The sequence below is a fragment of the Muntiacus reevesi genome, chromosome 1 (genome assembly GCF_963930625.1).
Source record: "Muntiacus reevesi chromosome 1, mMunRee1.1, whole genome shotgun sequence".
Classification (NCBI taxonomy): Eukaryota; Metazoa; Chordata; class Mammalia; order Artiodactyla; family Cervidae; genus Muntiacus; species Muntiacus reevesi.
Genome location: NC_089249.1, coordinates 89,580,479 through 89,606,265, shown reverse-complemented (window position 1 = coordinate 89,606,265; position 25,787 = coordinate 89,580,479). Strand labels below are relative to the sequence as shown.

Sequence of the window (25,787 nt, the reverse complement as noted above, 5' to 3'; positions counted from 1 at the left end):
CCCCGCCTTTCCCATCTCAGTTTCTGTCTCTCTGTATTTATACCATTTCTTCATCTCTGCGTCTGTCTGCGTCTCTGTCTCACTGGCTGTCTCAAACTTGACTTTCAGTCTCTTTCTCTGATGTCTCTGTGTGTATCTCCATGTGTCTTCCCCTTTTTCACTCTTTCTTCCCTGCCCTCTCTCCCTCTCCCTGGTTACTCACCTGTCCTCTTTCCCATTCCCACCTATGTAACTACACTGAGATGTACATACTTGCATATACCGTTATGCATCCTGATTATACATATATCATTGTAGATTTATAGATACACAGTACTTTCCCCCATGGTATAGAGGCATATATTTGTTCCCATGCTATTGCCAAGCTGTCAGAAGCTCAGAACAGTTCTCCACCTCAGAAATGTGTCTCAAGGCACAAATATCCCCTGTGCAGAAAGTCACCTTCAGTCTCCACCTGGTGGTCCAGAACTATTGGGGGGGGGGGGCAGGAGATCTAGGCAGCTGCGCAGCTTGTTGATACCAATATACCGCTCCGTGTGATTCCCAGGGGATGTTCTGTGGAGACAGTGGGGTCATGGTTTAGGATGAATTCTCCGAGAGCATCTCAGATGCTCAACCTATGGTCCTAGCCTGTGTGAGTTTGTGATGCTTTCAAGGGTGGCTGTGGCCTGCCCGCTTGCTGATGGAGACCACAGGTGGCACCTCTGACTGCACAGTGAGACAGAAGTCCACGCTCCCCACAGGCTCCTCAGCTGCAGCAAGACTGTTCATGCTTTGCAGGGCGTGAGATGACGAGTCTTACAAGGTTTAGTCGGTAGAGGGGAGTCAAGAGGCAGATGACCCCGACTGCTTCCCGGCGGATCCTGGGAGAGGCTCTCCCCCAGGAGCCTTCCCGTGTGCTGCCTGCTTACTCCTGCCAGCAGCCCCACGCTGTGCATTCAACAACTGACATGAAGAGTTTTTTAAATTAGCGCTTTTTAATAAGCCACTGATATGGGACTCAGTGAGCCAGCCCATATTCTTCCCATTGTACCAGTGGTCTTCAGACTCCTTTTTTTTTTTTTTTCTTACAAAACAGAAGGCTTTTGTTTTGAATGGCATCTCAGTTGACATTTCAATATTGAAAAGAGCTGGGTGCTGTGCTGTTGCATTGAAGAGGAGCAGAGTCCAGGGCCCAACACTCTGCCGCCGCCGCCAGCCAGCCCTGCCAGTGCTGCAGCAGTGGTGAACAGGGCAGGAGCTTGGCTGTGTCTGGGAGGAGAGGTGGGAGTGTGGGTGTGTGGGGCGGTGAGAGAGAAGATGCGTGGGGGGACCGTGGGTGCACACGTATTGGACTGAAAGCAATGTAGATTCTCATCTCCCCCAGCTGCCAGTCGCCTGCTTGAAATTGCTTCTGACAGAGTAAATTCTAGGGGAGAGAGCAAACAATTGTAATGTTTGTATTGTGGCTGGCAAATTAAAAATGTAAGAGTGCACAGGTTCAGAGTAGCAGGAGGACTTAGTGTCACAGTGGCGAGTGGAGGTGTGTGGCCACTGACTTCTGTGGTCTTTCTCCAGTGGCATGTGACAGAGGCAGGGAGTCAGCCCACTTAGGAATCTGTCGTGCTCTGGTCTTGTCTAAAGTGATGTGGCTATCAGGATGTTTGTATCTAGTTCATGAGGAGCCTGGCGAGTGGTCCCACACAAACAAATCACACAAGTACTACAGAAGTAGTAATGATTCCATTCAGCCTTCATAATTGTCAAGCCCCAATAAACTTACAGGTGTCCTGATCTAACAAAAAATCACGAAGAATCAACTAAAATGAGCAATAGCCCCCGTGCCGCTCCGCCGTTCACCTGCATACTCAGAACTCGGCGCCTCTGCCCTGGTGTTCACAGGGTCACCCCATCTCTTTGCATGTGTCCATGGAGTACCAAGATGGGGCATGTCTGCTGTGTATTTTAGTGCAGAATCTCCTATTTTACCTGAAGTCATTTATTTCGAGGGTCAAAGAAAGTGTCCCCCATGCACTCTCACCTCCAGCACTCAGCGTGTGAGTCCCATGTGGGTTCACAGGCTCCACTTCTGCCTTGGGCCCTGGAGCCCTAGTTGGGGGGGGTGTCCAAGTTTTGGAACAGGAGCAGGTGGTGTGGGTGGCGTCCAGTTTTGTTGCTGCCTCTACCAGCGTGATGAGAGTTAGCAGAGCAACAGCAGCAGGGGCAGAACGATGAGATGATGATCAGGGGGCAGCGGTGCCAGGAGGGATGGTGGTGGTGGCCACTCTTCAGCCAGTATCCTTTAGAAACTGCTGCTCTCTGCACTCACTCCGAGGTTCATCCACAGTTACAGTGGTGGAGTGCAACCCCAGCCTAGCATTCCACATAAAGACTTAAAATTCCTTTTTTTTCTTGACTGCCACTTGGCATGTGGGATCTTAGTCCCCCTCTTTAGAGTTACTTTAGTTTTGATTACTACTCTGGTTTTTCAGTTATTCTTCCCAAACTCCAAAGTGGTAATAGTAAAAGCAGCACCCAAACTTTGCCAGTAAGTTGGTAAATACCCTTGGTATACAGTCTGTGTTTGTAGACAATATGTAGTACATACTGAAATTATTTGGTATAAAATGAGAGTTAAAAAAGCAAGTAGAGGGACTTCTATGGCGGCTAAGTCCAATGGCTAAGACTCTGGGCTTCCAATGCAGGGTCCCCCGCAGTTCAATCCCTGGTCAGGGAACTAGACCCCACATGCCGCAGCTAAAGATCCTGTATGCTGCAACAAAGATCAAACATCCCATGTGCCTCAACTGATACCTAACTCAGCCAAATAAAGAAATAAATAAAAATGTAAAAAAGCAAGTATAACGTCTTTTTGTCTTCTCATATAAAATACTTGAAGATAAATATCAAGGCAGAGTCTGCAGAACTCGAGTTTAAGGAGATTGTCTTAAAAACACTCACTTGAAGACTCCTACCCTTATTACATTCAGGTCAGGCTTTGCAGAAGTTATTCATGGAGGGTTTTGAGGAAGGGTGAATAAAAGGTTATGTAGATGTGATTAACTTGGTATTAATGCAAAAAAACCCCCCTCTAATCTAGAAGTCTTGACTACTTTAAAATGAGCTAATAGCCATTGGGGTGAATTTATGTAGCAAATTGCTGTCTGCTGTATTCAGATTATTCCCCGAGCTCTGACTCGTTCAGAAAGCGCCAAATATCACGGAGACACACAATTATCATGCCTAATTAATGTTTGCCGCCAGAAAGAGTGAGGTTGGAATCTCTAATATCATTGTGGATATTGAAGAACCGAAATTGACTGATTATTATCTGGAGATTAATATATTTTCCCCAAGCCATACCCTGGGGTCAAAAGACAGAGTGTTAAAACTATTCGAAAAATTCACTGCAATAATTGCTTTAGGGGCTAATTTTTTTTTAATGTCTTGCTTCCTTACGCCTGTACTACTGATTGTTATCGGCTACACACTTCACCCATTAAGTGGTAATTCAGAGTGACAACTACATTGAAGTGAAGCAAGTTAGTTAATCACCATGAAACCGTTCCTGAACTACCCTGTCCAAGCACTCTGTAATCACAGGAGGCCCCTGAGGACCTGACTTTCTACTGAAGGGAGATCTTCCTGTGTACAAAGCCGTAAATATTATATTTTTGTGGGATATACAGGACAGCGGAGGGCTGAAGTTTGGTTGGAATTGTTACCAGAACCGTTCAGAATTTTTCTCAGCACAGTACCCAGCACACCAGTTGTGCCGAGCCCTGGGGGACGTGCTGTAGTGGTGTAGGGGAAGCCACTGTCTGATTCAGCCCCAGAGCCTGGAAGTACTGACAAGTGAGGAGCCAGTCTGGATGGGGCTATGGTGCTGGTAATCTGACTTCTTTGTTGTTGTTGTTCAGTTGCTAGGCTGTGTCCAACTTTTTATGACCCCATGGACTGCTCCACACCAGACTTCCCTGTCCTTCACTATCTCCCAGAGTTTGCTCAAACTCATGTCCACTGAGTCAGCAATGCCATCCAATCATCTCATCCTCTGTTGCCCCCTTCTCCTCCTGCCTCCAGTCTTTCCCAGCATCAGAGTCTATTCCAGTGAGTCAGCTCTTTGCATCAGGTGGCCAAAGTGTTGGAGCTTCAGCTTCAGCATCAGTCCTTCCAATGAATATTCAGGGTTGATTCCCTTTAGAATTGACTGGGTTGATCTCCTTGCTGTCCAAGGGACTCTCAAGAATCTTCTCCAGCACCACAGTTCAAAAATATCAGTTCCTCGGTGCTCTTCTTTATGATCCATCTCTCACATCCATACATGACTACTGGAAAAAACATAGCTTTGATTCTGTGGACCTTTGTCAGCAAAGTGATGTCTCTGCTTTTTAATACAATGTCTGACTTGGTTTTCACCAAAGCAGGACTTTGGGTGATAGGAGCTCAATCAGTAACACATGCCCAGTCTTGTTTGGCCACGCAGTCAGCCCATGGAAGCTGCTTTAGTCTTAGTTTTTCTTTAAGGTCAGGCAGGCTGTGTCCCCAAGTAGCCATGGGTTCATTTTCCTTTCTGGGGAAGGCTGCATTGGATTAGTGATCTCCTCTGGGCCAGTGAGCGAGTGTGCCTTTTGAAAGGGACACAGCAGGTGGGGGGGCTTGAGTGCCTTTCTGTCCTGCTGTGGCCCCTGCCTGGCTTGTGGGCTCGTTGATGTTCTGTGTATTATATTCGGCACTGTCCTTACGGCTGTGTGATCCTTGTGCTTCTCTCAGAGGGGTATCTGTGAACCAGGGAAGGTGCTTTCAGGGCCATACTGCTCAGTCACTGGGGCATTGGGAAGTAGATGTTTCAGTGGCAGAGTTTGCCTTGACAGCTTTTTCAGCCAGGTTGCCAGTACGCTGCCATACTTACACTTCTCCTTAGCTTTCTCTCTCATTGATGTAGGGCTGAGCTGGAACCAGAATGTTCCATGTGTCAGATTGGTGCTAGGAGAAAAGAAAACCCCTCAAATCCCAAATCTGTCTCATACACCAAATCTTTTCTCATACAAGAAAGCCATTCAGTGGCTCCCCCCACCTGTCCATCAACTTACAACTTGATACTTGAAGTCATGACTTTGAGATAGTGTATGTGAAGATGCCTGTAAGACTATAACATTTCATGAGATAGTGTATATGAACTCCTATCATATAGATAATTCATCAGATACTTAATTTGTGCTGGTACTGTCTGTTATGCTAAGTTGCCTCAGTCAGTGTATGACTCTTTGTGACCCTATGGAACAGAAGCAAAAATAGGAAAGAGATGGCAGAAGGACTAGAGTGGTCAGCCCTGCTCCTACAAGTCAGGCAGGACTTCCCAGGAGAGGAGGAGAGATGAATAGGAGCCCACCGGGGGACCAGGTGGGGCTGGGGGTGGGTATGCGAGGCAGGGGCCCAGCCTGCCCTAAGGGTAGTCAGTTTCTCTAAGGTGGCAGGCTTCTCGGCAACAGTGGAGTGAGTAATGTTTGTTTTCCTTTGGGGAGCTCACCTGCAAGGCTCGGTCCTACATTATTCATGTGTGGCTAATGCAGAGTCATTCACCCACCGATGGCCAAAGCAAGGAGGACCAGAAGGTCACAGCCTCCTCGGGGAGGTACATGACTCACGCTCCAGAAAGCTTAGGAGAAAGGGTTTTTGTTTACCATGCACCACCCCTTCCATTAGAGTGGTCTGTGGTTACAGCACGTTTCTCAACCCTGTTTCATGAAATGTCACCATACATTAGTGGGAAGAAAGGGGCAGCTCAGGTCACAGGAGGAAACTGAAGCAGAGGCGGACAAACTCGTGACATAGACAGCCAATGAGAAGTCGCTCAGAGCAGAGGCTGGTTGTGTGTCTGAAGATCCTTCTTGCTCTAAAGAAGTCTTCCTAATATGTGTAACCAATTAAAGAAATATCTCTTATAATCGCATTCTAGGCCAGTGAGGAAGGTTAAGGCAGCACAGCCATATTCAGAGGAGGGAAGACAAGAAAGCAACCTGGGGATGGTTTGTTTGTATCCATGTGGCTATACCAGGGTGTCAGACAGTGTGTAAAGGATAAAAGTTCAGTTAAAAGTTAGAAATTTTATTAAGTATCTGTATTTAAAACATGTACTATAGAAGGAGCTAAATCTACTCTTAAAAAAATAAATGAATAAACAAAACCAACTTGGAAGTTGACTTTAAAATGAATTATTCCTATCTCCTCACCCCCAGCCTTCTTATCATTTCCCAAGTAGCCAGGCCACAGAACCTCTACTCCAAATCTGACATGCCATCTTCCTTTTCTACCTTTTCCCTCTCCTTTCTGCCAACCCCTGGTGCTGTTACCCTAAGCCACAAGGACCTGCTTATTTCTAGTATTCCTTCTAATGATCAGTTAATTTTTTCCCATAGTTTCCTGAATGGAACACATGCTAAAAAATAGCCTTCACCCAGCATGTTGTAATCTCTGTGCTTGTCGTTTAACACGCTCAAGTACACCGTTTTATCACTAGTTAGCTCCAGAATTCTAAAACTTTTAAATAATTTGAGCATGTAATGCTCAAGGAAGATTTTGAGGCAGATGTCTTGGCATTAGGACCATAATCCACTGCCCTCTTTAATGAGATTGTGTCTGAGCTACAGTTGGGTCATTTATAAATTGGAAATAGCAAATACTTATTTTGAAAGGTGGTTATTTGAGATTAGAGGAGAATATTATATAAAAGTTGGACGGTTACTCATTATCTGGTTCTAAGCAGCATACCTCCATTTGATACATCTTTTTTTAATTGAGGTATAATTGACATTCAACACCATAGTAGTTTCAAGTGTACAACGTAATAATTCAATATTTATGCAATAATATTGTGAAAAGACAACCACAGTAAGTCTAGCTTGCATCCCTCACCATATATAGTTATAAAAAATTTTTTTTCTTGTGATGAGAATTTTTAAAATCTATTCTCAGCAACTTTCAAATATGCTGTCTAGCATTAACTATTGACATCATGCTGTATATTACAATCCCATGACTTACCTATTTTATAACTGGAAGTTTGAGCTTTTTTACTCCCTTCACCCATTTTGTACCCCCCCTCCTCTGCCCTCTCTGCAACCACTAATTTAATCTCTGTATCTATGAGCTTTTTTTATTTTTTAGAGTCTGCATATAAATGAGATCATGCAGTATTTGTCTGTCTTTCTCTGTCTGACTTACTTCACTTAGCGTAACACCTTCAGGTCCCATCCATGTTGTTGCAAATAGCAGAATTTCCTTCTTTCTCATAACTAAATAATATTCACACACACACACACACACACACACACACACAAGATTTCCTTTATCTGTTCATCTATTGATGAATCTTAGCTTGTTTCCGTACGTTAGCTATTATAAATAATGCCACAGTGAATATGGGGGTGCATATGTTGTTTCTAGTTGGTGGTGGTTTAGTCACTAAGTCGTGTCTGACTCTTGTGACCCCATGGACCGTAGCCTGCCAGGCTGCCCTGTCCATGGGATTTCTAGTTAGTGTTTTCATTTTCTTCAGAAAAATACTTAGAATTACTGGGTCATATGATAGTTCTGATTTTAATTTTTTGAAGAACCACCACACTGTTCTCCACAGTGACTGTACCAGTTTATATTCCCACCAATAGTGCATAAGGTTTCCTTTTCTTCACATCCTCACCAACACTTGTTTCCTGATAACAGCCATTCCAACAGGTATGAGATGATAGCTCATTGTGGCTTTGATTTGCATTTCTAGCACCTTTTAATATACCTATTGGCTATCTGTCTGTCTTCTTTGGAAATTTGGCAGGTCGTCTGCCCAATTTTTAATTGGATTGTTTGGGGGTTTTGCTATTAGGTTATATGAGTTATTTATATATTCTGGATATTAACCCTTTATCAGATATATGCTTTGCAAATAATTTCTCCTGTCTAGTACATTGCTTTTTCATTTTGTTGATTGTTTCCTTTGCTATGCAGAAATTTTTTGGCTTGATATAGTCCAATTTATTTATTTTTACTTATGTTTAAGTCTTTAATCTGTTTTGGTTTTTTAAAAGATCTTTGTATATGTTGTAAGATAGAGGTCCAGTTTCATTCTTTTGTATCTGGTTTTCTCAACAACATTTATTGAAGAGCCTGTCCTTTCCCCATCATGCATTCTTGGTTCCTTTCGTAAATTACCTGATCATATACCTGTGGATTTATTTCTGGGCTGTCATTCTGTTCCATTGATCTGTATGTCTGTGACATAGCTTTGATATATATTTTTATTACTCAGGTATTAATTTTGTTTTTAGGATTATATAAGCATGCAATCCATTTTAAAGTAATAATTTATTTTTTCAAATTATATTGCTGCCATGTCAAAAAAAAAACGATTGATTTGATTTGTAATGGTCCCTTAAGACATAAGGTTTGCTGATTTCAAGGGAATTTCTTAAAACATATTTTGTTACCACCTTTAAAACTTATCTCTAGTTCCTTTCAATTTGAGGTTGATCTCATCCATACTAATGGATGAGATAATACTTGTTCACGGATGAGTCAGCCTAAGTATTTCCAGCTTGAATTTGTTCTCTTCTCTGAGATCTCCACCTTGTCCAGACTGGCCTGGACCACTGCAATGACCTTGACAGGTCTTTCCATACCCATACTTACTATCACTCTTGCATTCTTTGGATTGCAGCTAAATCAACTTAAAAAAAAAATTATTTTCTTGAAGTATAGTTTATTTACAAAGTTGTGTTAATTTCAGCTGTACAGCAAAAGTGATTCAATATGAAGGAGAACATGCATATTCTCCTTTATATTCTCTTCCATTATGGTTTTTCAGAGGATACTGAATATAGTTCCCTGTGCCATATATAGTAGGACCTTGCTATTTATCCATTCTGTATGTAAATAGTAGTTCAACTTTTCTTGACATACAGTAATACTTTATCCCTTTTTGAAGGGTGCCATTCTCAGTGTCTAATCAGTGAGAATCCTAATATTAAACAGAAACCTCCCAGCTGCTTCCCAATACCCAGTCAGTGGTTTTGTCTCAGCTCTTCACTTCTGTGTACCTGCCTCTTTACCCTCTGAGAGCTGGAGGCCTTGCCTGCCACCTGGCCCTGCACTCAATCTCTTATTTACTGTATTTTTGTTCCTTTCAAGATGCCTGCTATTGGGGTCTGTTCCCAGGTGTGCCCAGTTTTCTCTCAGGTCTGCCCTCTTTAGTAGAATGAATGATTGTACCAGTGCTGTTAATGCCAGGCCCCTTAAATCCTTTCTGAAAATGCAGTGTTATTAGCTTAAGAACACAGTATTATTAACTTAAGAACTCAATACAGTGATTGTGGTAAGCATATGAATAGAAATACAGATGTTGGTTATGAAATGAAAATAGATAGGTCAAACTGATGAACTGAAAATATGTTAATTTTACATTCTTCCTTTTCTGTATGAGAAAAGAAAAGTAGATTTCCTGCTTTTTCAATTTGCAAGTGATTTTTCAATTTGAAATGAATTAGTATAGAAAGGAATATTCTGTAGCTTTAGAATTTGGCTTGTCATTAAAAATGAGAGGAGAGTCATCACTTATAATCTCTAGCCAATTAAGGGTTTGAGTGACTTATAAATTTATGATTTTTAAAATTTAAAGCCTCATAAAGAACACATTTTTCAAGACAGTCACAGTCATCATATTTAGGTTTCTTAGCGTTTAATTTCTGATACCCTGGTTTGGGTTTTGCCCTGGTACTAAGTATTGGCCAAAGGGCAAGAAAATTATTTAGTAATTTAGTCTAACTTGGTGGGTAATTCAGTCTAACTTGGTGGGTGACCTCTTTCTAAACCTGTAAGGGCTTCTTTTGTGGCTCAGTGGTAAAGAATCCACCTGGGTAATTTAGTCTAACTTGGTGGGTGACCTCTTTCTAAAACTGTAAGGGCTTCTTTTGTGGCTCAGTGGTAAAGAATCCACCTGCCAGTGTAGGAAACATGGGTTCCATCCCTGATCTGGGAAGACCCTGCATGCCATAGAGCGGCTAAGCCCGTGTGCCACAATGCTGAGCCCGTGCCCTAGAGCCCAGGAGCCCCAACTCCTGGGGCGCTGCCGCAGCTGCTGAAACCCAGGCATGCCGGAGCCGCTGCTCCACTGGGGCAGCCAGCACAGTGAGAAACCCGAGCATCGCAACTGAAAAGCGCCCCCACCCTCCACAGCTGGAGAAAGACGGCACAGCAGCAAAGACCCGGCACAGCCAAAAGCAAGTAAATAAACAAAACTGTGAAAATGGTCATCTCCTGATAAATGTTCTCAAATACTGTGGGGATCACTCTCCCAGTGTATTTTGTCTGCGCTTTGACAAAATAAAACTCTTTAGATTATATAGTAGGTATGTGATAAGCATGTAAACTATATTTGGAAAGTTTTTAATATTGAAAATAGGACAAAACATTCAAACCAAAATTGCATAAGTTCAGGGGACAGGGAATGTGGAAAACTGACTTGTAAACACATTTTCCTAAGCACTTGACTTGGCATCCCTGAGTCAGCCATCCCTAGTTCACCTAGATTTGTCAGTGGGGTCTCCCAGGTTCCAGTTGTCACATTCTCTAATTTGCTTTTTAAAAATCTGGCAGTGCTTTTCAATTTTTCTATCAGTTCTTAACTGTTTTCCAGAGATGTAGGAAGATACATTAGCCCAGCCGGCATTGACCTGAAGAAGAATTACAAGAAATTACTTTGACACTTAGAACTAGCAGCCTGAGAATTAGAATTTGAAATTTGCTGGTGAAACATCCCTGGGGCCATGTCTTCCTAAAACTGCCATCCAATCTGATAGCTGTCCAGTGGCTGGAAGGTTAGTATTGCAGCCTTTTTGATGAGTTTGAGAAGTTCTGCAAATGTGGTTCACAGGATAGTTGGTGATGGAGCAGCCATGTTGGCCTCTCCTTACTGATTAAACGCAAAACTGATCAATGCAAGTCTGAACCTCTTGGCCATGTAAACAGAATGTAAAGCAGAATTGAAGTGCTGGATAATCAAAGCTAAACTCGCAGGCCAGATTTTAAAGGCATGAGAGCGCCAAAACAAGCATCGAGCATATGAAAGACATAAAAGCACATGTTTGAACTCCAAGGTGTTAACAAGACCTGACTGCACTTGTTTATTATTGGCCATTGTAAGGGAAGGGATATACCCCTGTGACAAATACAGCCCTTTCTTCACTAATAAACCAACCTAATATTTAATATTCGATTCATTTTTCAACCTGAAAATTGCCCCCCATGCATTCCTTGTAAGTTGAGAGTTCTACCACAGAACTATCCATACATTCAAAACAAATTAATTTTTCACAAAACAGAATTTCTCCTTCAAATTCCAAAACTTGTAATCTATTTTATGTGATGTTTAAAATGTATTTACTCATTCCTTACAGATCCTTAAATCAGAGTTTCTTAGCATCACTTAATTTTTTTTGACCTCTCAGGCCATGCTTCCTGAAGTATCTGGTTAACTGGAGGTCTTGAAGAGGTTGAATAATGTTGGGAGTAGGAGCCCTGGAGGAAGTGGGTGGGAGTCTGGGGAATGGTGGCCTGAGAGTGGAATGTGCATAATCAAGATTTTAGAGATGATGCTGTTGTTGAGGATGACATGGTCCAGATGAGGGGGTTAGGGTTTTCTTAACCTATTCTTGCCTGTGAGAATCATCTGGAGAACTTAAAAACATGCAGTGCCTGGGCTCTACCGCAGTGTCATCAGGGATTCAGCCTTTGACTTTACCATCACTCACATGCGACCCTCTTCATCATGGACTCAGGTATAGCCCCAGCTTTCCTTTCTTTTTCACATAGACACATTACCTTTTTTATTTTTATTTTTTAATTATAGTTGATTTACACTGTTGTGTTAGTTTCAGGAATATACAGCACTGTGATTCAGTTTTATATATATATGGGCTTTCTAGGTGGTGCTAGTGGTAAAGAACCCACTGCCAGTGTAGGAGGCATAAGAGATGTGGATTTGATCTCCAGTTGGGGAAGAACATTTTTAGATTATTTTCCCTTATAGTTATAACAAAATATTGAGCAGCATTCCAGGTGTGTCATACAGTGGATCCTTGTTGGTTATCTGTTCTATATACAGTAGTGTATATATGTTAGTCCCATCTTCTGAATTTATCCCTCCCCCTTCCCTGGCAGCTCAAACAGTAAAGAATCTGCCTACAATGTGGGAGACCCGGGTTTTATCCATGGGTCAGAAAGATCCCCTGGAAAGGGGCATGGCAACCTACTCCAGTATTTTTGCCTGGAAAATCCCATGGACAGAGGAGCCTGGCAGGCTGCAATCCATGGAGTTGCAAAGAGTTGGGCACGACTGAACGACTAACGCTTTCTTCTTCCCCTTTGGTTACCATAAGTTTGTTTTCTATGTCTGTGAATCTATTTCTGTTTTGTAAATAAATTCATTTGTATCTCTTTTTTTTCTTTCAGATTCCACATATAAGTGACATCATACGGTATTTGTCTTTGTTAACTTACTTCACTTGGTGTGATAATCTCTGGGTCCATCCATGTTGCTGCAAATGACATTACTTCATTCTTTTTTATGGTTGAGTAATATTCCATTGTACTTATATAACACATCTCCTTTATGTATTCATCTGTCAATGGACATTTAGGTTGCTTCCCTGTCTTGGTTATTGTAAATAGTGCTGCAGTGTACACTGGGGTACACTTGTCTTTTCAAATTATGGTTTTCTCCAGATATATACCCACGAGTGGGATTGTGGGATAATATGATAACTCTGCATTTGTTTTTTTAGAGATCTAGCTTTCAAGTAGACATTCTAAGTAGATTAGTGGAAATAAAGAAGGGAGAGAGGACAGATCAGCCATCTCTTGAGACCATTTCCTGGACACAGCTGCGTGATGCTTCCAATTATGTTCATTGTGCAGAACTTGATAGTGTGGCCATCCTGACTGTAAGGGAGATTGGGAAATTTAGCCTTTATTCTGGGGAGCCATATGCCCAGCTAAGCATTCTCTTTCTATGAAACAAAGGAAGAGTGGCTGTTTCAAAGAAGGCTAGATTCTCTGCCCCAGAAAGCTAGTAGGTTACAGTCTAATGATGTGGTCTTCGGACAAGCTGATAATTTTGGAATTTAGTTATTTGCTCTCATCTCAGGTTCTCAGGTCCTTGGGTAAAAAGGAAAAGTAGCCTCCAGTTGAGAGGTTCAGTGAGTGAATTTCCTCTGTGGACAAAGTTCAGTAAGAGCGAGAATGGAAAGTTCAGAGGAGTTAAAGAAGTAGGGGATTTCCTGCAGGTGGGACATTGTTTCACCACCCACCATCCCCTTGTGTCTTCTTTTTCTCAGCATAGATTTTGTTATTATAGTAAACACTCCTTTGCAAATGCCCACAACTTCCTGGTGCCTCCTTCCCTGTGTAATACTCCTGGGAAACCCCTGACTCCTCCCCACCTTCTCTGCACAGAGTGAGTAAGTACAGAACTCAAGTGTGCAGTCACCGTGCCCTGTGACATTTCCTCTGAATGGGCCATGTACCCTTCTGAGAAGGGCCTGTCTTCTTCCTCCTTAACTTTAAGCTCCCCTTCCGCTCACACTCCCTTCAACCGTCAACCTCACTTGAGATTTCAGTGAAAAAGAACTGAAACAATCCAGCAAGGTTGTTTTACTGCCTGCTTTGGAATCCACGTTCTGTCTTCCTCCCATTTGCATGGAAGTCCCTCAGGTCTGTGAGAGGCTCCCTTCTCTACTTTGTGCACTCAGGACCCTTCCTTTTGCTTCTCCAGGTTTGTTTCTCCTGAAGGTGGCGCCAGTGGGAAAGAACCTGCCTGCCAGTGCAGGAGACATGAAGAGATGTGGGTTCCATCCCTGGGTCTGGAAGATCCCTGGAGGAGGGCATGGCAACCCACTCCAGTTTCCATGCCTGGAGCATCTCATGGACAGAGGAGCCTAGTGGGCTATGGTCCATGGGGTCACAAAGAGTCAGCCATGACTGAGCACACCCTCTCTACTTTGTACCTTCAAGCCCCTTCCTTCTTGCTTTTCCAAGTACTTTCCTACAAGGATATCTTCTCTACTGTCTCTCATTAATGCGCACACATGTCAGTTTTCTCTGACCCCCACCTCCCTGTCCAAATACTGTCCTGTTTCCTTACTCTTCTTCACAGCAAAACTTATGGAACCCATTCTGTGTACATCTGCTGCCTGCAGTTCCTTAAGCTTGTCCAGTTCTTCAACCTTCTCCAACCCAGCTGCCGTTAGCACTCTACTGAAATTGCTGTTTTTTAAGTGTCCATTTTGTTTCCAAATATAACTGCACGCCTCTGTCCTCATCTTAACTTGACCTCTAAAGCAACATTGGATATACTTGATTACCCCCTTCCTCCTTCAGTCACATCTCTTCTTGTAGTGGTTGTGACACCACCCTCCGCTCTGTTTCTTGCTCTCTCTGACCCCCTACTGCTGCTGCTAAGTCACTTCAGTCGTGTCCGACTCTGTGTGACCCCATAGACAGCAGCCCATCAGGCTCCCCCGTCCCTGGGCTTCTCCAGGCAAGAACGCTGGAGTGGGTTGCCATTTCCTTCTCCAATGCATGAAAGTGAAAAGTGAAAGTGAAGTCGCTCAGTCGTGTCCGACTGTTCGCGACCCCATGGACTGCAGCCTACCAGGCTCCTCCGTCCATGGGATTTTCCAGGCGAGAGCACTGGAGTGGGGTGCCATTGCCTTCTCCGCTGACCCCCTACCAGTAGTGAGTTTTCTGTGGTAGTTCTTTTCTACTCAGCCACCAAACGTGAACGTGTCCTGGGCTCCTGTCCTGAGCCGCCTCCTTCATCTCTGTTTTCATAAGCTCTCATTTCCTCTCCCTTGAGCTCAAGACACATCCAAATGCTTGATGAGCATTTCAGTATGAATGTTTTTATAGGCATCTCAATCTCCATCTCATCCTCAAAATGTGTCTAAACAGAACTCTTACTTCCCCACTATGTACCTGATAACCCTTTTGCAGCTTCCTCTACCGCACAATGTCACCACCACATATATACAATGGAATATTGCTCAGCCACAAAAGAACTGAATTGGGTCATTTAATAGTGATGTGGATGAACCTAGACTCTATTAAACAGAGTGAAGTAAGTCAGAGAAAAACAAATATTGTATATTAACACATATATATGGTACTGATGAACCTATTTGGAGGACAGGAGAAGAGGCACAGACATAGAGAACGGACTTGTGGACATAGTGGGGGATGGAGAGGGTGGGACGAACTGAGAGAATAGCTTTGACGTGTATACACTGCCGTGTGTAAAACAGATGGCTAGTGGGAAGCTGCCGTGTAACACAGGGAGCTCAGCTCGGCACTTGTAGGACCTCGAGGGGTGGGATGGGAGTGGAGGGAGGCTCAAGAGAGAGGGGATGTATGTATACTTACAGCTGATTCGCATTGTTGTACAGTAGAAACTAACCCAGCTCTGTAAAGCAGTTGTCCTCCAATTAAAAAAATATATATCCTCAATATAAAAAAATAAAAATTTTAAAAATGTCACCACCATCTACTGAATGGCTACAGTTAACATCCTGGGTTAAATCCTTCACTTTCCCTTTCTCTCCTCCCCGCTCCGCATCTCATTCATCAGCAAGTCCTGCCGGTTCTGCCTTCAAGATCCCGCCCACATTCTTGTTATTCATGTAGTTCCATCACTCTTGTTTCCATCCAAGCCCACATCATCTCCTGGACTATTGTAGGAGGTTCCCTGCTCCCACTTTTCCCTGTCGTGTTGCATTCTTGAAGTGTGAATGCTGAGCTTTAGAAACGTAAGTCCAGGAATGGAATGTCTTCCCTGTGCACGGGACTGAAATCCCAGCTCCTTACTGTGACTCAAGGGCCTGCATGACCTGATGCCTGCCCAGCTCTCTGGTCTCATTACATCCCACCCTGCAAAAGGCATTCTGGCGTGTCTTCAAGGACCTTATGGCCATTGCACTTATCCTCATGTTCCCCAAACAGCTTTTTGGTGTTGATCACTTCCTCATCATTCAGGTCACAAATGTCACCTCTCCAGAGAAGCCTTCCTGGATACCTTATTTAAAGAGATTTTTCTTCCAGTCTGTCCCTATATGTTTACTTGTTTAATGTCTCACTCTACTAGAACTTACAATCCATGGGGGCAGGGACAAGTCTAGCTCATTTGCATCTGTATTCCCAGTGTTTGAAGGGAAGTGAAGTGAAGCCGCTCAGTTGTGTCTGACTCTTTGTGACCCCATGGATGGTAGCCACCAGGCTCCGCGGTCCATGGGATTTTCTAGGCAAGAATACTGGAGTGGGCTGCCATTTCCTTCTCAAGGCAATCTTCCCAACCCAGGGATCGAACCCCAGTCTCCTGCATTGCAGACAGACGCTTTACCATCTGAGTCACTAGGGAAGCTATTCCCAGTGTTTAGAATAATTTTATTAACCTCTAGTAAAAACTAATCAAATACTTATTAATTATTTGTATAATAATAATTATATTATTAATTATACAAATAATGAAGCTGCCAAAAAATCCAAAAAGATGTGGTTTGGAGAGCTTCCAAAAAACCTGGCATATAGTTCAGTTTTTGGTCATAGAGCTTCCATCAGTCTCTAACTTAAATTACGACTGCCACTGAGAGCAGTAACCTTCTGATTACTATTTTTAAGGGCAGTAGCACCCTAGGCTATTGTTTCTAATCCATGAAGGGCTAGGAAAATAGTTAATTAATCTTGTTAAGAACTGCATGTGAAGGATAGAAGAACTCAGAAGTAGTAAAGCGCAGTATTAGTGAGGGGCTTCATCCTTGTTTATTTTCCAGTGCCTAAATGTTTGTGTGTGTTGTTGTTGCCTAAAGATGTCTTGTCAAGATCTTTATCCATCTGTTCTTGCAGGAAATACAAGAGAAGGAGAGAAGTTAGATATACTTTGGGCCATAACGACGGGTTGTCAAAGCATGGGATAGGAGCAGTTTGAAGGATAGATAAGGGACAAGTAAGGGGTGTCTCCATGCGAGTTTTCGAAAAGGGTCTTTCTTAAACTTGTCTTTGCTGAGCCCAGGAAAGGGGCTGTGGAGGGGAGAGATGAGCAGTCTTTTTGTTCTCTGAGGTCACATCTGAGATACAGGTTGGCTTTCGTCTCTGTAAGCAAATGTCACTGTAACACGTCACTAGCTAGGTCTAAAGATAATGGCATTTTAAGTAGAAGGTGATTACTTTCTCTTTGAGCTTGTAAGTTTCTCTAATGGTAAAGAATCTGCCTGCAATGCAGGAGACCCAGGTTCAATCCCTGGGTTGGGAAGATCCCTTGGAGAAGGAAATGGCAACCCACTCCAGTATTCTTGCCTGGGAAATCCCATGGACCAAGGAGCCTGGGGGGCTACAGTCCATAGGTAACAAAGAGTCGGACACAACTGAACAACTAACACATACAGTACTCCAGGGATTATTTTTTTTATTGTGACAAAACATACATAGCATAAAGGGTCATTTTAAAGGGTACAGTACAGGGACATTAAATACGTTCACATCCTTGTGCAAACATCACCACTCTCCACCTCAACAACTCTGTCATTATCCCAGACTAATAGGTAGCTCCTCATTCTCCCAGCCCCTGGTAACCACTGTTTACTTTGTCTCTGGGGATTTGACTAGTGCAGGCGAAGGAAAAACACTCCTCCAGCGTCTCCTCTGCTGGCAGCTGCTTCCCTTCAGACACCTCTGCCGACAGATACGTGTGGGTGGGAGTTGGGGGCGGGGCAGGGCTCACATCAGGCTGTTCTGCCATACCAGCACGGTGTACTACAGTTTGGTTCAGGTCTGATACCGTCTACCTGAGTTGACATCAGGTCCCACAGGTCAAGGTTCCATCCCACAGGACTGCCCCCACTGCCCCCTTCAGACACCAGTCACAAGTTCAGGCTGTTTCCTGTGCTTCTGATGAGCTGATTGTAAATCAGAGGGTCCTCTGACCTCCTCCTTTGGTTGGATTAATTTGCTAGGGAATTTCACGGAACTCAAGCATTTTATTTACTAGATTACTGATTTATTATAAAAAGCTGTAACTCCAGAGCAGCCAGGTGGAAGAGGTGCACAGGGCAAGGTGTAGATGGATGGACGGGAACAGAGTTTCCATGCCCTCAGAGCTCAACTGCCCTCCTAGTACCAGCACAGGTTCAGTGACCTGGAAGCTCTCCAAACCACATCTTTTTGGATTTTTTGGCAGCTTCATTATGAAGGCATGATTGATTAAGCCTTTGGCAGTTGATTCAACCTCCAATCGCTCTCCCCTGCCCAGAGGCCTGGAGGGAAGGGCTGAAAGTTCCAACCCTGTGTGTACATGGTTGGCTCCCCTGGCAACCAGCCCCCATCTGTGCTGCTGCTGCTAAGTTGCTTTAGTCGTGTCCGACTCTGCGCGACCCCATAGACTGCAGCCCACCAGGTTCCCCCATCCCTGGGATTCTCCCGGCAAGAACACTGGAGTGGGTTGCCATTTCCTTCTCTAATGCATGAAAGTGAAAAGTGAAAGGGAAGTCGCTCGTTCGTGTCCGACTCTTTGCGACCCCATGGACTGCAGCCCACCAGTCTCCTCCATCCATGGGATTTTCCAGGCAAGAGTACTGGAGTGGGTTGCCATTGCCTTCTCCACCCCATCTATGAGGCTTTCCAAAAGTCACCTCATTAACATAATAAGCTCAGTGTCATTGAAAGGGGCTTGTTATAAATAATAAAAGACACCTGTTTTAGCTTTATTGCTCTGAAGCTTTTTCAGGAACTGGAAAAATAAATCTTATAAAAAAAAATATACCCCCTGAGGGGAAAGTTCGGGAGTTTAGAATAGACATGTGCACACGGCTATATTTAAAATGGGTAACCCACAGGAACCTACTGTATGGCACGTGGAACTGTTCGGTGTTACATGACAGCCTGGACGGGAGGGGAGAATAGGTACATGCACATGTGTTACTGAGACCCTTCGCTGTTCACTTGAAATTAACACAGCATTGTTAATTGGCTCTACTCCAATATAGTATACAAAGTTTTCTTTTTTTAAAGATACCTCTTTAATTCTTACATAGGAAATTACAAGGGCTTCAAGAGCTATGTTATAGGAACAATGGTTGAAAACCAAATATATATTTCTTATTATAAATTGCAGTATCACACTCATAAATCATACAATATTTTTTCTTTTTGTCTGTTTGTTTCACTTAGCATAAGGTCAGAGTTCATCCATGTTGTAGCTTGCTAGAATTTCATTCCTTTTTAAGGCTGCATAATATTCCATTGGATGTATATACCACATTTTGTTTATCTGTTCATCTGTGAATGAACATTAGGGTTCATTCCACCTTTTGGGTGTTGTAACTAATGCTGCTATGAACTTTAGCACACAAATACATGTTTGAATCCCTGCTTTCAGTTCTTTTGTGTTTATACTCAGAATCACTGTATCATATGGTTTGTTTTTATTTAATTGTGAAGTCATGTCCAACTCTTCGCAACCCTGTGGACTCCGCCAGTCTCCTCTGCCTGTGAGATTTCCCAGGCAAGAATATTAGAGTGTGTTACCAGTTCCTCCTCTGGGGAATCTTTCTGACCTAGGGATCAAACTCAAGTCTTCTGCACTGCAGGATTCCTTAGCATTGAGCCACCTGAGAAGCCCAATCAAATTGTTATTGTGTGTATAATTTTTCAAGGAAAATATTCAAGGGATTTAAAATCCATTAATTTATTGGAGAAAAGGGCCGTTCATTTTTGGCCTCATATATGTCATGTAGTACGTTAGGTGTCAGAGAAACGGAAACTAATGGCATACAGCTCTTCCTGTCTAGAAATGTGGGGACTTGGAGTGAAGGACATAGTCAACAGATGGGTAAGTAATTAGCTATTACATACTGTACTGTGTTCAGTGCTGTAACAGGATGTTTGTAGACTACTGTGGGAGCATGTTACAGTAACAGTTTCTGGGGTTTCTGAAGACAGAATCTCCTTGGGTGTTGTCCTGGATGGATGTTCTGTTGAATTCTGATTAACAGTGGTAATGCAGTGGAGAAATTCTAGTGTACAAGTTTTTGTTGTACATTTGTTTTTTTTAAATAGCTAACTCCATCCATCCATCTTTTCTCTGACTTAAATGTCTCCCCTTTGTTTGTTTCTTCCTCTAGTGGTTTTTAATTGCCAACAGATCTTACAAAGTGAGCGCAGCAAGCTCTTTTTTCTTCAGTGGTGTGTTTGTGGGAGTTATTACTTTTGGTCAACTCTCAGATCGCTTCGGGAGGAAAAAAGTCTATCTCACAGGTAATCTGTTAGTGTTCATGAACTGAATAAGAGAAGTTATTTTCCTAAGGTTCCCAGAGAAATAGTAAGGAGACCATTTTCTTAAGTTTCTCAGGAAATTGCCGTGTGGACCCAGAACTGATTTTTATTTCACTGGTGAGAGGCCAAATGCTTCTGGCCAAGCATTTTAAAACATACCTGAGGAAGGCCAGGTATTTGCATTATAAGCATTTCCTAGTGGTGCCTTCTACAATCTGTGAATTTTAATTCATGCCATGTTTCTGAGGAGAACAAAGATTGAGGCAGTTTGCTAGATCCATTTCCTTATATCCATTTCCTTATACCTTGTGTGTTGATTCATTTCAGATGAGCTCCACAGGACTCAGCATCGTCCACTTGACAAGCTTGAGTACAAGCTAGGATTTTTCAATTTTCAGCATTATTGGGAATAGTTGAAAACTGCACATGAGGACAGAAATCAACTTGTAATAAAGAAAACCTCAGTTTTTCTTGATAATCTTTAAGAGAAACTGATTTTTAAAAAAAACAAACCATAGCTTAGGCAATTTAAATTCACAAAGATTTATCTTTACAAATTAACACATATATTACATTCATCAAGTGTGTTTTGCCTCTGGACTATTGCATACTGTTCTTCTCTTTCTAGGTTTTGCTCTTGACATCTTGTTTGCTATCGCAAATGGCTTTTCCCCCTCATATGAGTTCTTTGCAATAACTCGCTTCCTGGTGGGCATGATGAACGGAGGGATGTCGCTGGTGGCCTTTGTCCTGCTGAACGAATGTGTGGGCACCGCCTACTGGGCACTCGCAGGTACTGCTTCAATCCACGCAGACTTGGAGATGGGGAGGGGCTCCAGAGATCTATGCAGGAACCAGAGCCCTCGAGTCTAAAAATGCATCTAGACTGGAGGTGCTCTATCCAAATACTAGATTTGCTTTCTTTCTTTCTGGCTTTTTTTTTTTTTTTTAATTTTTTGACCATATGGGCTCTTAGTTCCCTGAGCAGGGATCCAACCTGCATCCCCTGCCTTGGAAGCATAGTCTTCATCATGGGACTGCCAGGGAAATCCCTAGATTTCCTTTCCTGAGTTCTGTGTGGCCTTGAATGAGTCATTAGTCATTTTATTTCTATTCCCCTATTGGTAGTCTCCCCTGTGGCCTACAGACAGTGACCTTGTCCCTAAACTCACAGATTGCCTGAAGGTATTTGTTAATTGCTTTTTACCATAAAGTGAAAAATAGTGCAGAGGAAATACGGGAAACTCCTTTCTCAGTGCCTTGGCATTGTATTTTATTAAATCTTTGTCTCATAGACCTTTATAATGTTCTCTTCAAATCAACAGGTAGTACTCTTTAGTATTTCTTTTTTTTTTTTTTTTAGCTAATACCTCCTTTATTCACACAATTACCATTTTCTGTGTGTGTGATGAGAACATTTAGGATTTATCCTCCCGGCAACTTTCAAATATTTCATGCGTGCTAAGTTGCTTCAGTCGTGTCTGACTCTTTGTGACCCTATGGACTGTAGCCTGCCAGTCTCTTCTGTCTATGGGATTCTCGAGGCAAGAAAACTGGAGTGGGTTGCCATGCCCTCCTCCAGGGGATCTTCCCAACCCAGGAATCAAACCAGTGTTTCTTAGGTCTCTTGCATTGGCAGGCGGGTTCTTTACCACTAGCGCCACCTAGGAAGCCCAAGTATGTTTTATCTATTATTACTATAGTCACCATGCTTCACATTAGAACCCAAGAACTTAGCCACCTTTTAATTGGAAACATCCAATTTGATCAACATCTTTCCTTTCCCCAACCTCAACTCAGGGTAACCATCATTTTATTCCACATGTAAGAGATAGCATAAAGCATTGTTCTATGTCCAGCTTATCTCACTTAACATAATGCCCTCAAAGTCCATCCATGTTGTTACAAAGGACAGGATTCCCTTCTTTATAATGGCTGAATGATATTCCATTGCATACATGTACATTTTCTTCATCTGTTGATGGGCCCTTAGAACACTTAAGTTGTTTCCATATCGTGGCCACATAATTACTATGGATAATGTTCTGCATTGAACATGAGAATGCAGATATCTCTTTGAGGTCATGTTTTCATTACCTTTGGATATATACCCAAAAGTATGTAAGTAATGCTGGGTCATATGGCAGTTCTATTTTAAATTTTTTGAGGAATTTCCATAGAGGCTGCACCAACTTTCTATTCCTGCTGAAAGAACACAAGGGTTCCCTTTTCTCCGTATCCTCATCAACACTTATTATAACTTGTCTTTTTAAAAATAGTCATTCTAGAATATGTGAAATAATATTTCACTGTGGCTTTGATTTACCTTTTTCTGATGGTAGTGGTGTTGAGCACCTTTTCATGTATCTGTTGACCATTTGTATGTCTTCTTTGGGAAAATGTCTATTTAGTTCCTCTGTCCATTTTTCAAATGGATTTTTTCCCTGTTGAGCCATTTGAGTTTTTTAATATTTTGGATATTAACCCTTATCAGACATGTGACTTGAACATTTCCCCCCCATTTGGTGGGCAGCCTTTCCATTTTGCTGACGGTCTCCTGTGCTGTGTGAGGTTTGCCATAGTATTTCTTTAGTGATGTTTAAGTTTCCAAATGGAGGCCATGTTCTGTATTATTTTTAATCATCCCATCATCTTCTCGAGAACCATAAATGATTTTAAAAGCGTCTTTGACTTAATGTCTTGGGAGGGCGATTGCACAAAGATTCTACTTTGTGGACTATAGGTTTGCAGTGAGAACTTTGCTATGCTTTCCATTCATTTAAAAGTTATTGAGTACTATAGATGTTCTTATACTAATATGGGAACAAGTTGATTGTACAACTGTAGAAATGTGTCTGCATGAGGATGTAGGTGAGAAGAGTGCCAGCTACCATTTGCTGAGCATCTGTTATGTACCAGGACCAATCTGGCCCATGCCTCTAATCTTCCCAGAACCAAAAGTTAAGAATTTCTACCTTCATTTTACAAATGAGGACGCTTCACCACTGAAAATGTTGCAGGAAGGGGAGCCCTTCTAGAACCGGAGAACGGACTCTTGTCTAACACTCAGAAGTGAACCGTTGGAGGAGACACACATGCGGACAAAGCTAGAGACTTTTTTGAGAAGGGGTGCCCGGGTGGAGAGCAGCAGAGTCAGGGAATCCAGGAGAACTGCTCTGCCACGTGGCTCGCAGTCTCGGCTTTATGGTGATGGGATTAGTTTCCGGGTCGTCTTTGGCCAGTCATTCTGACTCGGGGTCCTTCCTAATGACACGTGCGTTGCTCAGCCAAGACGGATGCTAGTGAGAAGAATTCTGGGAGGTGGTCGGACACAAGGTGTCTCCTTTCGACCTTTCCCAAATTCTTCTGGTTGGTCGTGGCTTGTTAGTTCCATGTTCCTTACTAGGACCTCGTGTCATGAAATACTGCAGATGGTTACTGGTGCCTGGCCAGAGTGGGTGGTTTTGGTCAGTGTGTTCCACCTAACAAAAGGAGAGGTTGTGTGCCTGTTTTCACACAGCTCATGACTGACAGGGCCAGGATGATGCCAGGCCCACGTCATCCCACTTTTCCATGAGGACTCCCCTCTTGTAGCTTCCATTTGTTGTTGTCTAGTCACTCAGTCGTGTCCGACTCTTGCGATTCCATGGACTGCAGCATGCCAGGCTTCCCTGTCCTTCACCATCTCTCAGAGTTTGCTCAAACTCATGTCCCTTGAGTCTGTGATGCCATCCAAGCATCTCATCACCTGTCGCTTCCTTCTCCTCCTGCCTTCAGTCTTTCCCAGTATAGGATTTTTTCTAATGAGTCAGCTGTTCATATCAGGTGGTCACAGTATTAGAGCTTCAGCTTTACCATTAGTCCTTCCAGTTAATATTCAGGGTGGATTTCCTTCAGGACTGACTGGTTTGATTTCCTTGCAGTCCAAGCGACTCTCAAGAGTCTTCTCCAACACCACAGTTAAAAAGCATCAGTTCTTCAGCACTCAGCCTTCTTTATGATCCAGCCCTCACATCCATACATGACTACTAGGAAAACCATAGCCTTGACTAGACGGACCTTTGTCGGCAAAGTGATGTCTCTGCCTTTTAATATGCTGTCTGGTTTGTCACAGCCTTTCTTCCAAGAAGCAAGCGTTTTTAATTTCATGGCTGCAGTCATTGTCCTCAGTGATTTTGGAGTCCAAGAAAATAAAAACTGTCACTGTTTCCATTGTTTCCCCGTTTATCTGCCATGAAGTGATGGGATCCCATGATCTTAGTTTTTTTGAATGTTTAGTTTTAAGCAAGCTTTTTCAGTCTCCTCTTTCACCTTCATCACGTGGCACTTTAGTTCTTTGCTTTTTGCCATTAGGGTGTTGTCATGGGTCACCTCATATGAATACTGGTTGCCTGACCTTTTTTTGTCACTTGTCGTGTCTCCGGAGTTGGTAAAGGACCTAGAGACAGCGGAGCCTAGTGGGCTGCTGTCTATGGGGTTGCACAGAGTTGGACACGACTGAAGCGACTTAGCAGCAGCATCAGCAGCAATGTATTGAATTGGAAGACAGAGGCAAAATAAGCTCTGCTGTATTCATATTTCCACCAAACTGCTGTCCAAGCTGAAGGACACAGAGGGTTGGACAAGTTAGAACTAAACTGGGGAGGAGGGACCCCAGCTCCATCCTTGCAGGATAGACTTCTTCCCTGCCTCTTACACATCGTGCTTCATAATTCACTTTGTCTATAATAGCTTTCAGAAAAGCCTTTAGAGATGGGCTTTTTTTTTTTTTTTTTCCCCCTAGCCCAGGTCCTAAGTTAGGATCAGTGAGAAAACATCCTTTGAGTCTTCAGTTTGAATTGAGACTTTTAAAGTCATTTTTGCAAGTAATGGGTTCAGACTTGCTGGGATTTTGCCAGAAATGAGTGATGATGGTGTTCATGACCACTCACATTATCCAGGGGAAGACACAAAAGCACCCTCTCCTGGGGTTTTGGTTTCCCTGAGTCCAAAATCTTGCTTATGCAAAGCATCATGAGTACATGTTTTTCATGTTCCTGGCACATTCCTCTATTAAAATATTCACATTTGACTCTAGTTGTTCCATGAAGAAGATGCTTTCTTACAAGACATGTGTATTTCCCCCATCCTACCAAGTTCTTTAGGATGATTCCTGTCCTGTTGCATATCTTCAGCAAAAAGAAAGACCTCTTGGTCTCTTGCTCCCTTTCCAGTGAAAAGATTTCTCTTAAAGCACTTCCCCCTTCTGTTCTTGTTCTTGAGGCTGAGTTAAAGTAAGGCTATTAAAATTTTTATAGCAAAGGGAAAAGGGAGACGGGGAAAAAAAAAAACCTGCAACAGTGGTACCAGATGGTTTCTCAATTCAGTATGAAATTCAGAAGGAGCTTGAGAGAGTTCCTGGAAGGCCAGTGCACTTGACCTGCACCCAGGACAGAAATAAGTTT

General features: G+C 42.9%; 1 protein-coding gene across 7 annotated transcripts in view; it reads left to right on the top strand.

The window, feature by feature from the left end:
• SLC22A15 (solute carrier family 22 member 15) overlaps positions 1-25,787 on the top strand; it is a 102,688-nt gene that overhangs the window by 28,586 nt on the left and 48,315 nt on the right. For all 7 annotated transcript variants that reach the window (XR_010659114.1, XR_010659111.1, XR_010659110.1 and 4 more), the window contains exons 3-4: positions 20,193-20,325; positions 20,972-21,136. Coding sequence is in view for 3 of the 7 variants with exons in the window: in XM_065906316.1 (XP_065762388.1) it covers positions 20,193-20,325; positions 20,972-21,136 (298 nt within the window). In the remaining 4 variants the exon portion in view is untranslated. The remainder of the gene's footprint in view (positions 1-20,192; positions 20,326-20,971; positions 21,137-25,787) is intronic.